The following is a 16,321-nucleotide window of genomic DNA, read 5'->3' as shown; positions in this document are numbered from 1 at the left end:
CCCCATTGACATCCCTACTCTTATGCATGTATGTTTGGAATCGTAGGGAATAGGAAAAGAACCTAAAGTTGTGAATTTTTCATCCAACCACATGAAAAAAAATTAGTTTTAGCTATTTACTTAGAATAATTAATTTTCAAGAAAATTGTTTTAAGGCATCCTATTGATTTGAGTTAAATCTTTTCATTGAACTTGCCTGAATAAAGATTTTGGAACATAGTTTAGGTAGATTAATTTCTATTGTAGTTGATTTTAGGTGGTTAAGTTAGGATAATTTAGTTAGATTGCCAGGTTCTGATCTCTGCTCAATGTGTTTGGAATTATTATCTAAGATTGTCGATTCTTATTGCTATAATTCTTTGAATTGGTTTGAATCATTAATTTTGTATTTTACTGTTAATTTAGCTGAAGATTTGATGCTAAATTTGTTTGAGCAATGCTTAATTGTTTTGATGATTCGCTGATTGCTATTGCTTTGGTAGAAAATTACTATTTTAATGCTTACTTTCCTGATTCATATTGCTGTTAGAACTGCTGGTTTTTGCCGATTAATTACAGCATTTTGCCATATACATTGCTAGTGATGTTTCATCATGTTATTTTGTGCTTTCTTGAATTTGTATTTCAAATGTTTTGGATTGTTAGAATGCTTTGAAAGTTAGAATATTTTAAAAAATTGTTAACAAAGTTAGAATGTGTTGAGTTTGAAAAACTTTAAATTATGGTGTTGATTAAACATTGTTAAAAATATTATTTACAAAATTGTTAATTTAATTTTTGGTTATTATTAATCTAATTATAAATTGATTATTTAACAATTTTGTTGAGGTATGCAGATTTGGTGTTGGACAACAAGAAAATCAAGCCCAATGTGATAATAATAATATCCAGCCTTGTGCAAAAATGCTATATGATATATAGTTGAATTATTATGGTATTTGCGCCAGGAAATTATTATGCAAGCCCAAAAATAATCCTTGTTACAAGACCAACAAAACTTGGTCCGAATTAAAAGAAAATGGAGCATGTGGTTTCTATTACCCATTTACTTTGGTGGGATCTAAATTCAAATTGAGTGCATGCCTTCCACGGTTACTTCCTTTCAATGGGATATGAAACTCAAATTTTAATCAACTTGGATTTACTACATGCCTTGGTAATATGAGAGAGAAAGCTTACATTGATTTGATTGCTATTATTGCTCTCACACGTTACTAGGCTTGGGAAAAGGGAAGTGGTTAATTAATTAATTTTAATTACCTTCTTTACTTCTTGTAAAAGCATTTCACTCTTTTCTCTCTTCTCTTTCTTTGCTTTCGGTCATATCATCAGGAAGGGAGGATATGCAAGTTATCAGAAGAGAGGTGCAAGAAACAGAAGCTATGGACAAGCAAGAGGCCAAGGTGATGATGGCTCTTGCAAAAGGAAGATCTACAGTATGGTGTGGCTGAGATCTTTGCCACTTATGGTAAGATGTGGTGAAAAAGTCTCAGAATCACCATGCCTAAAAATGGTCGAAGATCCAATTTGGTCAGAGAAAAAGATCCCTGGGGTATGGCTCGTCTCTACTTTTTTCATCCATCACAGAAGGTAGCTACTGTAGCTATGTGGAGGAGGAAGCAGAAGTGGAGCAGGAGGAGCTATCAAGGATCAAGTGTTCATCAAGAGTCAGAAATCCTTCTTGGGGACCATGTCAAGATGGAATGCTCAGATTGATGAAGCTTGAAGAAAAGGGATAAGAGAGAGGTAATTTCATGTTGGTTTTGCTTTTTGGTTCCCTCTCTCTTCTCTCTGTCCGAACTGGATTTGATGTTTGAAGAAGAAGAAGTTAGCTCGGTTGGACCGGTTTCAACTTTGGAAGCTTCCCCTTCTATAATAAGGGTGAACGACCAAGGCTTGCAGCATAGAGAGAAAGCACAGAGTTCTCATAGCTACCCAAGTTAACAGAAGATCTTCTCCTTCAATGTGTTTCATTTTGTATTTTCTTTAGTTTTGTTTGTCTTGAGTCTCATGGTGAAAAAGGCAAACAATGTGAGGTTTGTAAGAAAAAGCCAGTGAGCGGAAAGAGGTAGAGAGTACAAAATTAAAGAAAAAGCTATAGATGTCCTAGAGGTCCTTTGTACATCTGTGTTGTGTATCATGACTCTGTGGGAATCTCCTTGCAAGTTGGGTTAGCACTTAGCAGTTGAAAGCTTGGCAGGTGACCAAGTCAAGTTCAGGATTGGGGATAGATTCTGGACTTGTCTCGGATAGGAAAGGTAGTTCCTAGGGAGAATTGGTGTTTGTAATTTGTATGATTATAGTGAAATTCCATCATAGTTGTGATGGAGACTGAATGTAGGCTGCATTGCACTTAACAGCTAAACCAGGATACTTCTTGGTATGATTCTCTCTCTCTCTTCTACTCCATTTCTGATTCTGTTGCATAGGAGACAAAATTGAAAAATATCTCCTGACTGGTTACGAGACAAAATAAAAATGTCTCTTGACTAGTTACGAGACAAAAAGAAGACAAATCTCCTGAATTTATTTCAAAGGACAGCAAGTGTTACTCAGCGAAAATGGGCTAAGATTCAACCCCTCCTTCTCTTAGCCACTAATTACCATCAATTGGTATCAGAGCTTGGTCTCAAAGATATCAAGCTTTGTAGCTTGGAGAAAAGATTCTGATGGCAGAAAACAGTGGCTCAGACCTGGTGGCCTATACTCTGACAGAAGGGCAGTCAAGCAACAGACCTCCTCTCTTTAATGGAAAGACACTACAAAAAAAGAAGTTTAAAATGGCATTTATATTATGGCGGTTTCAAAAAACCGCCGTAATATTTGGATATTATGGCACTTTTGGTCGCTGCCAGTAATAAATTTGTATTTGATGGCGGTTTTAGTCATTATGGCGGTTTTGAACCGCCTTTATCACTTGTATATAAAAACACACATTGAACATTCCTAGTTACAGAAACACTTGGTTGAAAGTTGAAGCTCGTGTACGACGCTACTGCAGTGACCTCTCTCTCGTGTTCTCTTACGATCTCCTCCAACGAAGATCTTCTCCGGTGACATCTCCTCCAGCGACAGCTTTCCCAGCGGCGATCTCTTCCGATGACGTCCCCTCTAGCTTCCTCTCCTTGCCATCCCCTGCGTCTTCTCCGCCAAAATCTCAGCGCCTCCCTTTCGTTCTGGATCAGAAAGGTTGGCTTACCTCTTTTAAGTAGTTTTCGAGGATTCATCGCGAGTGGTTCCACTGTTTGCGCAGCAAAATCAATAGCAACAGCAAGAATAAGATGTGTGGTTGAATCTGGTTTATGTCTTTTTGTAAACTTGTAATTGCGGTTTTAGATTGCTATTGATGTGATTATGATTATGATTGAGCTACTGTTATTGCAATTGAAATAAGAGCCCTAGGTTTTTGGCAAGCATTTGCACCTAATTGTGACTAGACAATACGTGATTGAATGAGAATGCATTTGAATGTTAGTGTTTTGATTTCTCGTAATTTATATGCTGTATTTTTGCATTTCAGTTACAGTTGATTGAAGAACAGGGATTTTGGTAAGGGTGTTTAAACTTGAAACATGGAAATGGACCCCTGACTCATTAAGATTTTGGAATGATGAGTGCTATTTTCGTTTCTTTTAGTGCAACTCAAAGTTCAGAGTTGTTTTCAGTTGATATTTGTTGTGACTAGCTCTTACAATTTCTTGCAATTTCTTGTCCATAAGGTGTGTTATTGTCTGAGTCTAATATTTCTTTTGAGGAGCTTATGCTTTATGCATTTTTTGTGCTTGGGTCATCATTCATTCACTTTTGCTTTGTTGATATGATTGAGATGGATTGTTTCTAAGCCATAGAGGAAGTATCTAAAAGAACAGTAGCGTTAATTGACTGCTTTTGAAATGATTTCTCTAGTAATCTTTGTCATCAGTTGAGTTTGAACATGTTTCTTGCAATTTCTTGTCCATAAGGTGTTTGTGTTATTGTCTTTGAGTCTAATATTGTTGCAATGACTCTTGCATTGTGTTTCTCTGTGCTATTTTTGGTCCAATGAATTGGAGAATAGGAATTTTCAATCTTGCAGATTGTAGCTGTCCTTGCTGCTCAATGAAAGCTTTTGTTTATTATGGAATCGCGATTTTTCAGGAGATTGCTTTCTTCGATGTTACTCGAACGGGAGAAATCTTAAGTAGGTTGTCGGAAGATACACAGATCATAAAGAATGCCGCAACTACCAATGTTTCTGAGGCCATGAAGAACCTAGCAACAGCACTTATGGGTCTCAGCTTCATGTTTGCAACATCTTGGAAGTTAACATGTGAGTAGTTGAAGAGTGAAGGTTTATTTCATAAACTATAGACATACATTTATTCCATTGTTCGAATCCTAACTTCTCTCTCTTCCCTCAATATCTTATAGTGTTGCCTTTGACTGTTGTGCCTGTAATTTCTGTTGCTGTCTGTAAATTTAGGCATTTGCTGCGTGAACTATCTCACAAAATTCAAACTGCAGTTGCAGTAGCATCTTCAATTGCTGAGGTATTTCTCTTCCATCAAACCAACATTAGGAGATGATATTCATTTCCAATCTAATCTTAATTTTGCATGCTACTTAGAAATCATTTGGTGCCATAAGAATAGTAAGATCTTTTGCTCAAGAAGATTATGAAATTTCATGCTACTTTGAGAAAGTTAGTGAGACACACAGCCTTGGCCTTAAGCAAGCTGTGAGTTAGTCCTTTCTGGTTTGATCTATGTGCTACTTTGTACACTAAGTTATTTTGCCTATGCATTTTAACCTTATCCACTTGATGTTACAGAAAGTCGTTGGACTCTTTTCTGGAGGCCTTAATGCAGCGTCCACACTTTCTGTTATCGTAGCAGTGGGATCTTCTATATCTTCTATATCTTTTTTGTTAATCACAACCTGTCTAATAAGACTAAATGGCTACCGGAAACCTGGTTTGATTGCATTGTTTGATGTTGATGTCACTCTTATAGCCCCAAGGAAGGTATTTGTTCTTCTTGAGCCAATGGCATTAGTATTGTATAGATAAAAATATATATATTAATGGAACAATTTGATGTGGTCTGAGTCACATTTATTGTTTACAAGTAGTTTAAGGTTACTAATTTTACTTGCGCCCTCAGCGCTAAGCTTAGAGGTAAATTTGATTTTGGTCCACTCTTCTATTTTACTTGCGATTAAAATGGAAGCTTCACTTCTAATTAAGAAGCTATAGACTCTACACTATGACATATTATTATATCTTAATTTAACATTATAAATTTGTTTCTCTCTTATTCTGAATTAATATGAATATGATATGATTCTTTCGGCTTGGTGTATATCTAGAATAAAAATGTATAAAAGAAAAGTCGTGATGCTTTTCTTTTCGCTGAATGAATGATTTATTGAATTTAATATATAATAAGTACAAGCTAAGCTTGAATATATATGATTTGAAGTGGCATGAAAGTCACTCAAAGTAATGATATTCTGAAAGGGTGCAGCTGTATAAACAAGACCAAGTTGAAAAAGTATATTCATATCATATGCCATATATATTCAATTTCACTCTCACTCAATATTATTAGTTTAATTTTGCCTCTACTATATAAAATACAATACAAAGGACATGAGAGAATGAAAAAAAAAACTACTTAATGTACACCGTCAATTTTTTTTTTTACTTTTTTCTTATAATTTTGACATGAGTGATATTTCATTATTATCTGAATTTTAATTGGAAGGTGACACAATTTGCAATACACAAATGAAAGCTATAAAATTCAAGGTGTCTATGGAAAGCATTATTTTTCTCTTAATAATTGTTTCTCTTTTTCTTTGAAAAGATACCTCCAAAACCAATGAGTGGAATAAGTGGCTTGATCTTATTCTTCTTCTTCTCACTCCCAAATGAATGGTGCCTCTTCAATTTTTCAACTTCAAGTGTAAGCGGTTGTGGTGACGGTGAAATAATATGAGTTAATGAGGGTGTATTTGCAAAAGTCACATGCCTTTTCTTTTGCAATTCATCATCATCAAACTTTGTTACATTATTTTTATTTTTATTATTCTCCATGTCCTTGACATCTTCAATAATAACCGGTTCTTCTTCTTCTTGCATTATGGGATGATGCTTATTATTATTATTATTATTATTATTATTATTATTATTATTATTATTATTATTGCCCATGGATTCTTGCTTCAATTGTTGAAGCTCTTGCCTTGTGAGTTCAAGCTCTTCTTGCAATGAAGAAAGACAATGCGCCATTGACATGGTTTCTTCTTTAGCTTTTTGAAGGTTTTTCTTTGTCTCTTCAAGCTCAGCTTCAATGGCTTCATGCCTCAGGTTCAAAGGCTCATCAATAATAACCCTATTTTCCATTATTTTGTAATAATGCACTCTATGTGTTTGTTATTTTGCTTCTTAGAAATTGGAATCATTTAAATATATATTTTGTTGTCCAGTTGTTGCAGCTGAATCTTTAGCTCTGACCCTGCAAGCATCTTGCAATTTAAAAGATTCAAAAGAACTTTTTGAAAGGTTATTCCAATATTATTAATTTGTTATATCCTTGGATTGAACTTTCACTATATCTGGAATCATGTTATATTTCAACCTGCAGATGTCTAAATGCGCGGAAAGTCTTACTTCCTGATGACCATATTCAGGTTTGTTGTTCCCTGACAAGTAGTTTACTAGCTTCCACTTTTCATTCTATTTAACTTTCAAATTCCTCCAAATTTTTTGGCAATAAACTGATGCATACACAAAGATACTGTTTTATTGCATCTATGCTTGCAATGAATATGCTGGCTGAAGTAATTGGTTCTCTTTTGTCTGGGTAAAATTTGTGCAGGTGGATTTGACACCGCACATGTAGCTGCTGGGTGAGTGAGCGAGCCAGCATATATATATTTCTCTCTCCTCACCTTTCTTTCTTTTTGTATTAATTCATTTTTCTGCTTTGGACAGTGCTTATGATAGAGCGGCAATTAAGTTCCACGGAGTGGAGGCTGACATTAACTTCAACATAGAAGACTACGAAGAAGACTTGAAGCAGGTGATTCATCAATTAATTAATTCATTCATTTGATTTGCATCTCTATTCTCCAAGTTTGATACATTACGGTGGTGTGTTGTGTAAAATAATAAATAGATGACGAATTTGACAAAGGAAGAATTTGTGCACGTGCTTCGGCGACAAGAGGTAATTATAATTTTTTTTATAGTTTCTTTTAGAATACTATTTAAATATTTGTTTAATATCTAATTTGTTGAAAGCTTAAACTAAATGCTGCCCTGAAACAAAATTGATACTCTTGATTAGTGGTTTATATGTTGAGTGTTCAGATTTAGTTAATGCCCAAGACTGGTTTAAAGTGAGGATTTATTAACTTTTTTCGAAGTTTATTCTGTATTAAGTGTAAATAATTTCAATTTATATCATAATTTCATGATAGTTTGAGGGATTGTAGTTTACTCAGCTGCCAGCTCAGTCAGTTAGAATTAGAAGTAGTTAGAAGCTGTTTAGTTAGTTATACTAGATGAATAGTTAGACTTAGCTAAGTGTAACTCATACATGTATATTAGCATACCCTGGTAGTACAGTGACTGTTCATTAATTAGAAAGTTTGGCTTTGTCATCACTTTAGATTCATTACTGAACTTTCAGTTGTAGAAATCAGTCATATGCTTATTAGTATCCATCAGTTGTGGATCATTTGCTGCTTCTAAAGTTTTTGTCATTACTAACCTTTCTAGCTGATTTATTATGATTTTTTTTGGATGCTGAGAATGTGATCAAATTAATAACAAGTATTAGAATGCACTGTTACTGTTATAAACAAATTAAAGTTGGTTAAATTTTACTCATTAAACCTTTTAAAATTTGAGTTGTTTTGAGGCTGTGATTCTCAGCTATTTTGAGGTGTTGTGTATCTTGGTGAATATTATAAATCATGGCAAACAAAACTTTCAACTTCAGTGTTCTGATTCTTTTTTTTACAGTTGAATGATTCAAGATGGGATTCAGATTATGAGAAACTGTGGAAGCCTCCACCAAATCATGGCTTTCTACCCTGCACTAAGCTTACTCCTAATTATACAAGTAAGAATTCTAAATTTTTGTTGCAACTTTTCAAGTATAATTTTCTTTGGTAACTCCTTAACCATGTCTCAGTCTCTTTTCAGCTTCTCTTCCTCTTCCTACTTCTCCCTTGCTATTTTTCTCCTCACCTTCTCAACCTTCACTGGCAGATTCCCCTTAATCCAAAGGTCTTGTTAGTTCCACCTGCATGCCCTTGTTTTTCTTGTTATTTATATATATCCCTTTTATCCTACGCATTCTTACATGTTCCTATTAAAATAATGTTGCAGAGATCAGCAATATGAATGCGTTTTTTGAAGACGACGAAGAAGAAGAAGCGCAACAAGGTATAGAAGATGGGATGCAAATCAGGTATGCTTTACTCCATATTTCACATACAAGATTTGCATGTGGCCTTTAATCTCTAGAAATAAGTATAGAAGCCTGCATTGGCCCAATTTGTATTTGTTGATTGATATATATAGATTCTATTGAAAGCTGATCTATCCAGTGTTCCAACAGATGTGGAAGCTAAATCCAAATGGGACCATGGTAAAAAATTACTCCGGTCTGTGTGTAATAGCAGAATCTGCCAAAGGTAAAACTGTGAAATTATAAACATTTCTCAATTGGATAACACTTTTATAAGTCTTTACGGTGCTTCTTTGTTATTCTTAATCCAAATTGGTCATTCATGCAGATGGTATTAGTCCTGGTGGGATTTGCTCTTGGATTGCAAAAGGAAGAAGAGGTGAATAGCCAACCAACACTTTAGATGAATCTTAATAATCAATATATCATTCAAGCATTTAATAGAGTCTTAATTCCTTACTTTATATACGTGTTTAGGTGAACTGTATGTTGCTTTCTTCAATTTAAGTGAACAAAAGACAGTGATAAGTACAAAGACATCGTCTCTGGCTGAAGTATCTTTTTTTGATGAATTGAACCAATTGAGAACTTGATTTGCAGAGAGCATAGATGTTCTTTTGCTTAATGCTTCATTATTTAAGTAGTTCTTTTGCTTAATGCTTCATTATTTACAGGAAGGAGGCATAGATGTTTGGGAGCATGCATATTACTTACAGGTAAAATTTCGGGCTTGGTAGGTAACTGGTGATGGCATGATTGTTGTAATGACATTATTGAAAGCCTGTTTTTCTTTTCAGTGTGATGGTTATGATTTATGAAATGTTGTGTTAGCAGAATGTTGTGTGAGAAAATCTGCTTCCTTTCTTAATATATTCTTGATGATTTCATTGATTGAGATGTCTCTTCATTATAAGATGAAACTAAATGAGTAAATGACCCTTTTCTCATAGGAAGCTAGAGCTTTACTAGGAAGCCTTGAATATCAGAAGGGTAATTTTGTTTATTATATTTTCAAATTATATTTTTGTTGTAGGAATTGAATCAAGAGAGTGAGATTTCATCGCCAAAAGAGTTAGGAAGTAGGTATTCTGGAGCAAGCAATATAGCAGCATGAAATATGATGGAGATTTTATGTATTAAGAGTTACATGTTATGACATTTATAGTTGAAAAATTATGTTATGTTTGATACTTTGTATAAGAGTTATTACTTTTGATTTCTAATACTAAAAAATCATATATTATGTTTAATACTTTGTTTCTGAGTTATATAATATTTTGTTTATGGATTATGATTTCTAATAATAAATATTATTTGTTTAACACGATAAAAACGAGGGTAAAAATTGCATTTTTAAACGATAAAAAAGTGTCACTGTTAGGGTTAAAACGGCGGTTCAAAAATGACATTTTAATCAATCAAAAGCCACCTTGTAAGGGTAAAAACGGCGGTTCAAAAATGCCGTTTTAACCGACTAAAATGCCACTATTAGGGTAAAAACGGCGGTTCAAAAATGCCATTTTAACCGACTAAAATGCCATTCTGTGAGGGTAATAATGGCGGTTTAAACTGCCATTTTAACCAACTCTTAAACCGCCGTTTTAACCTAGAAATAACGGCGGTTTGAACCGCCATTTTAACCCAGTAAAAAACCGCCGTTTTAACCTGGAAATAATGGCGGTTTGAACCGCCGTTTTAACCCAGCAGAAAACCGCCGTTTTAACCTCAGGGAATTGTGGCGGTTTTCAAAAAACCGCCGTAATAACCAGAATGGCGCCCAGAATTACGTCGCTTTTCAAAACCGCCGTACTTGGTAATAATGGCGGTTTAAACCGCCGTAAATACCAAAAAAAACCGCCGTTTTTACCAAAATTTTTTGTAGTGAGAACTACACCTATTGGAAGGAAAGAATGAAGATTTTTGTTCAGTCAATAGATTACAGGCTCTGGAAAATAATCCTAGAAGGTCCCCAATTCCCAACCACCACAGGAGCAGATGGTGTGGTCTCTCTCAAGGGTGAAGCCAGCTGGACCAAAGAAGACAGAAAAAAGGTGGAGCTCAATGCCAAAGCTATCAACTTGCTTAACTGTGCAATTAGCTTCGAAGAATACCGACGAGTATCAAGATGCACAATAGCAAAGGAAATCTGGGACAAATTACAAGTCACTCATGAAGGCACAATCCTAGTGAAGAAGACCAGAATTGACATGCTAAACAGAGAGTATGAAATGTTCTCAATGAAGGAAGGAGAATCTATTGATGATCTGTTCAAAATATTCAACATCATCATCAATGGCTTGGATGCTATGGGGATCACGTATCCTAAATATGTGCTTGTGAGGAGAATTTTGAGAAGTCTCACAAAAGAGTGGGAAATTAAAGCGATAGTAATTTTTGAGAGTAGTGGTCTTGATTCCATGAAATATGATGATTTGAGAGAAAACTTACTTGCTTTTTGAAAACACTTATTTGAAAAAGGATACAAAAAAGAAAGGAATAGCTTCTAAATCTGTTACTAACCCTCTGGATGATGAATCCAGTGATAACTCCTCTGAAAATGATTTTATTTTGTTTGCTAAGAAATTCAGAAAAATGGTGAAACTAAAGGAGAAAAACAGAGGAAGAAGCTCAAGGAAGAAGGATTTCAGCAAGGTGATCTGCTACAACTGCAAAGAGGCTGGACACTTCAAATCTGATTGCTCAAAACTAAAGAAGGAGGAGAAGTCGAAAAAGGGAAAGAGGAAGGGACTCATGGCTTCTTGGGAAGACTTGGAAAACGATTCTGATGAAGATGAAGAAACAAAAACCAAGTCTCAAACTTGCCTCATGGCAGATCACGTAGAACAGGTAGTTTTACGTAACCCTGACACTGAAGACCTTCATCTCATGATAGATCACCTTTCTGAAAAAATTAGATGTTTCTTAAATGAAAACCAAAATCTTGAGTCTCAAATTGAAATTCTTAAAGCTGAAAATCATTTTCTTAAAGAAAAATTGAGAGAGGCTGAAACCGCTGTTAATCTTGTGGAAGAAAACAAGCGGTTGAAAGCTAAAATAAAAGGTTGTGAAACATAGCATTATGTGGTTGCATATCTAAATTGCTTTGAAGAAAATGAGAAGCTGCTCAAAGAGGTAAAAAGACTCAAAGAGGACTTAGCCACTTTTGCTCAAAGTTCAGAAAATTTAAACCAACTCTTGGCTAGTCAAAAACCTCTTTATGATAAAGTTAGATTGGATTTTCATAAAACTACAAAATCTGTTGGAAAATCTACTTTTACAAACATGTCATCATCCTCAAATGATGTAAGGTTTCAAAACCCAACAAACTTTGTGAAAACAGCTACTCACAGATTTTGTAGATTATGCAACCGGAATGGTCACTTTCCTATTCAGTGTTTTTTTGATAAAAGAATGATTGGAAACAAAGTTTGTATAATTGTTTGTGACTACAATGGCTTGGGACAAAGAAGATGGTTTGACGTGAAAGGATCCAAAAAAAAATTTGGATACCTAAGGTCAGTTGAGCTTATTTTGTAGGTTTGCCTAGCATCCAAGCAAAAGGACAATATGTGGTATATGGATAGTGGATGCTCTAGGCATATGACCGGAAAGGCAACCTTCTTCATTAAGCTTGATGAATATGATGGAGGGTTTGTCACTTTCGGTGATAATGAAAAAAGGAAAAATAGTGGCCATTGGAAAAGTTGGTAAAAATTTCTCTTCTTTCATAAATGATGTTTTACTTGTTGATGGTTTGAAACACAATTTACTAAGCATTAGCCAATTATGTGATCTTGGTTATGAAGTTATTTTTAGAAAATTGGATTGCTTAATTATTTGTGAAAAATTTGGTGAAATATTGTTTGAAGCCAAAAGATGTAATAATGTGTATGGATTGACTCTTGAGGATTTAAAAGATCAAAAAGTGACATGCTTTACATCTCTTAAATCTAAAAAATGGCTTTGGCATAAGAAATTGGGTCATGCAAGCATGTACCAAATTTCTAAGCTTGTTAAGAAAAATTTGGTAAGAGGAATTCCAAACATTAAATTTGATAAGGATATTACTTGTGATGCTTGTCAATTAGGCAAACAAGTAAAATCCTCTTTTAAACCAAAAGATGGAATTTCTACCAAAAGGCCATTAGAAATGTTGTATATTGATCTTTTTGGTCCAACTAGAACTCAAAGTTTAGGAGGTAAACATTATGGTTTGGTGGTGGTAGATGACTACTCTAGATTCGGTTGAGTTCTCTTCCTAGCTCGTAAGAATGATGCTTTCCATGCTTTTTCAACTCTTTGTAAAAGAATTCAAAATGAAAAGAATTTGAAAATTGCCCACTTGAGAAGTTGGTGCACGAAATTGTGATCTCCAGGCTCGAACAAATCCTGGTAATGGCTCCAAAGCTTGGTGCTCTGATCTTAATTCATAATTGTCACAACTTCGATACAACTAACCAGCAAGTGCACTGGGTCGTCCAAGTAATACCTTACGTGAGTAAGGGTCGAATCCCACGGAGATTGTTGGTATGAAGCAAGCTATGGTCACCTTGTAAATCTCAGTCAGGCAGATATAAAGTGATAACGGTGTTTTCGAATATTATATAATAAGATAGGGATAGAGGTACTTATGTAAATCATTGGTAGGAATTTCAGATAAGCGAATGGAGATGCTTTTCGTTCCTCTGAACCTCTGCTTTCCTGCTATCTTCATCCAATCAGTCTTACTCCTTTTCATGGCTGGCTGTATGCAAGGGCATCACCGTTGTCAGTGGCTACATCCCCTCCTCTCAGTGAATAATATGCTCACGCACCCTGTCACGGCACGGCTATTCATCTGTCGGTTCTCGATCATGCTGGAATAGGATTCACCCTCCTTTTGCGTCTGTCACTAACGCCCAACAATCGCGAGTTTGAAGCTCGTCACAGTCATTCAATCATTGAATCCTACTCAGAATACCACAGACAAGGTTTAGACTTTCCGGATTCTCTTGAATGCCGCCATCATTCTAGCTTACGCCACGAAGATTCTGGTTAGGAGATCTAAGAGATATTCATTCTAGCTTTATTTCATGTAGAACGGAGGTGTTTGTCAGGCACGTGTTCATAGGGGAGATGGTGATGAGCGTCACACATAATCATCACCTTCATCACGTTCTTGGGTGCGAATGGATATCTTAGAAGCGAAATAAGATGAATTGAATAGAAAACAGTAGTACTTTCATTAATCTTTGAGAAACAGCAGAGCTCCACACCTTAATCTATGGAGTGTAGAAACTCTACCGTATGAAAATACATAAGTGAAGGTCCAGGCATGGCCGAGATGGCCAGCCCCCTAAACGAGATCAATAGTCTCCTAAGATGAACAATGGAATAAAACTGAGACCAAAGATACCTAATACAATAGTAAGAGGTCCTATTTATAATAAACTAGCTACTAGGGTTTACATGAGTAAGTAATTGATGCATAAATCCACTTTCTGGGCCCACTTGGTGTGTGTTTGGGCTGAGCCTGAGTGTTGCACGTGCAGAGGCCATTTGTGGAGTTGAACGCCAGTTTCTGTGCCAGTTTGGGCGTTCAACTCTGGCTTTGGATCCTTATCTGGCGCTGGACGCCAGATTTGGGTAGAAGGCTGGCGTTGAACGCCAGTTTACATCATCAATTCTTGGCCAAAGTATGGACTATTATATATTGCTGGAAAGCCCTGGATGTCTACTTTCCAACTCAATTGGAAGCGCGCCATTTCGAGTTCTGTAGCTCCAGAAAATCCACTTTGAGTGCAGGGAGGTCAGAATCCAACAGCATCAGCAGTCCTTTTTCAACCTCTGAATCTGATTTCTGCTCAAGTCCCTCAATTTCAGCCAGAAAATACCTGAAATCACAGAAAAACACACAAACTCATAGTAAAGTCCAGAAATGTGAATTTAACATAAAAACTAATGAAAACATCCCTAAAAGTAACTAAATCCTACTAAAAACATACTAAAAACAGTGCCAAAAAGCGTATAAATTATCCGCTCATCACAACGCCAAACTTAAATTGTTGCTTGTCCCCAAGCAACTGAAAATTAAATAGGATAAAAATAAGAGAATATACTATAAATTCCAAACTATCAATGAAACAGAGCTCCAATCATATGAGCGGGACTTATAGCTTTTTGCCTCTTGAATAGTTTTGGCATCTCACTTTATCCATTGAGGTTCAGAATGATTGGCATCTATAGGAACTTCAGAGTTCAGATAGTGTTATTGATTCTCCTAGTTCAGTATGATGATTCTTGAACACAGCTTCTTTATGAGTCTTGGCCGTGGCCCTAAGCACTTTGTTTTCCAGTATTACTACTGGATACATAAATGCCACAGACACATAATTGGGTGAACCTTTTCAGATTGTGACTCAGCTTTGCTAAAGTCCCCAATTAGAGGTGTCCAGGGTTCTTAAGCACACTCTTCTTTTTCTTTGGACCTTGACTTTAACCGCTCAGTCTCAAGTTTTCACTTGACACCTACACGCCACAAGCACATGGTTAGGGACAGCTTGGTTTAGCCGCTTAGACCAGGATTTTATTCCTTTAGGCCCTCCTATCCACTGATGCTCAAAGCCTTGGGATCCTTTTTATTTGCCCTTGCCTTTTGGTTTTAAGGGTTATTGGCTTTTTCTGCTTGCTTTTTTTTTTCTTTCTATATATTTTTTTCGCTTTTTTTTTTTTGCAAGCTTTGTTCTTTGCTGCTTTTTCTTGCTTCAAGAATCATTTTTATGATTTTTCAGATTATCAAATAACATGTCTCCTAGTCATCATTCTTTCAAGAGCCAACATATTTAACATTCTTAAACAACAACTTCAAAAGACATATGCACTGTTCAAGCATACATTCAGAAAACAAGAAGCATTGTCACCACATCAATATAATTATGCTAAGTTCAAGGATAAATTCGAAACTCATGTACTTCTTGTTCTTTTGAATTAAAACATTTTTCATTTAAGAGAGGTGATGGATTCATAGGACATTCATATCTTTAAGACAAAGTTACTAACTACTAATGATCATGTAATGAAGGCACAAACATAGATAAGCACATAATATAGAAAACGAAAAACAGAGAAAGCAAGAACAATGAATGAATCCACCTTAGTGATGGTGGCGTTTCCTTCTTGAGGAACCAATGATGTCCTTGAGCTCTTCTATGTCTCTTCCTTGTCTTTGTTGCTCCTCCCTCATTGCTTTTTGATCTTCTCTTATTTCATGAAGCATGATGGAGTGCTCTTGATGTTCCACCCTTAGTTGTCCCATATTGGAACTCAATTCTCCTAGGGAGGTGTTGATTTGCTCCCAATAATTTTGTGGAGGAAAGTGCATTTGAGGCATCTCCGGAATCTCATGGAAATGAGCTTCTTGCGCCTCTTGAGCTCCATGGCTGGGCTCTCTAGCTTGCTCCATCTTTTTCTTAGTGATGGGCTTGTCCTCTTTAATGAGGATATCTCCCTCTATGTCAATCCCAGCTGAATTGCATAGGTGGCAAATGAGGTGAGGGAAGGCTAACCTTGCCTTAGTGGAGGACTTGTCAGCCACCTTGTAGAGTTCTTGAGGTATAATCTCATGAACTTCCACCTCTTCTCCAATCATGATGCTATGGATCATGATGGCCCGGTCTATAGTAACTTCAGACCGGTTGCTAGTGGGAATGATTGAGCATTGAATAAACTCCAACCATCCTCTAGCTATAGGCTTGAGGTCCAATCTTCTTAGTTGAACCGGCTTGTCTTTGGAGTCAATCTTCCATTGAGCTCCTTCTACACATATGTCCATAAGGACTTGGTCCAACCTTTGATCAAAGTTGACTCTCCTTGTGTAGGGG

General features: G+C 35.9%; 1 protein-coding gene across 8 annotated transcripts; it reads left to right on the top strand.

Annotated features, from left to right (window-relative positions):
- Positions 1-2,952: 2,952 nt before the first annotated feature.
- Positions 2,953-9,712, top strand: LOC112782992 (ABC transporter B family member 25). Of its 8 annotated transcripts, XM_072230591.1 has the most exons (19): positions 2,953-3,189; positions 3,521-3,549; positions 4,138-4,309; positions 4,463-4,529; positions 4,607-4,717; positions 4,811-5,002; positions 6,292-6,349; positions 6,469-6,544; positions 6,627-6,672; positions 6,861-6,891; positions 6,977-7,064; positions 7,161-7,211; positions 8,012-8,111; positions 8,195-8,278; positions 8,381-8,462; positions 8,613-8,688; positions 8,791-8,841; positions 9,137-9,178; positions 9,496-9,712. In XM_072230591.1, coding segments are annotated over exons 3-10 (576 nt in total). In that variant the 5' UTR covers positions 2,953-3,189; positions 3,521-3,549; positions 4,138-4,307; the 3' UTR covers positions 6,885-6,891; positions 6,977-7,064; positions 7,161-7,211; positions 8,012-8,111; positions 8,195-8,278; positions 8,381-8,462; positions 8,613-8,688; positions 8,791-8,841; positions 9,137-9,178; positions 9,496-9,712. The 8 variants fall into 8 exon arrangements, with proteins under 8 accessions (XP_072086692.1, XP_072086690.1, XP_072086694.1 ...); XM_072230589.1 differs by lacking the exon at positions 3,521-3,549; XM_072230593.1 differs by lacking the exon at positions 3,521-3,549 and having other exon boundaries at positions 9,137-9,195.
- Positions 9,713-16,321: the final 6,609 nt, after the last annotated feature.

This window comes from Arachis hypogaea, chromosome 20 (genome assembly GCF_003086295.3).
Source record: "Arachis hypogaea cultivar Tifrunner chromosome 20, arahy.Tifrunner.gnm2.J5K5, whole genome shotgun sequence".
Classification (NCBI taxonomy): domain Eukaryota; kingdom Viridiplantae; phylum Streptophyta; class Magnoliopsida; order Fabales; family Fabaceae; genus Arachis; species Arachis hypogaea.
Note: the sequence above shows the minus strand (reverse complement) of the source record. Positions and strands in the feature narration are given on the sequence as shown.

Coding starts and splice junctions, on each gene's coding strand:
- LOC112782992 (XM_072230589.1), top strand. Junction 6,350..6,468: donor TCAATGGCTTCATGCCTCAG/GTTCAAAGGCTC, acceptor TTTGTTGTCCAG/TTGTTGCAGCTGAATCTTTA. Junction 6,545..6,626: donor TCAAAAGAACTTTTTGAAAG/GTTATTCCAATA, acceptor TTCAACCTGCAG/ATGTCTAAATGCGCGGAAAG.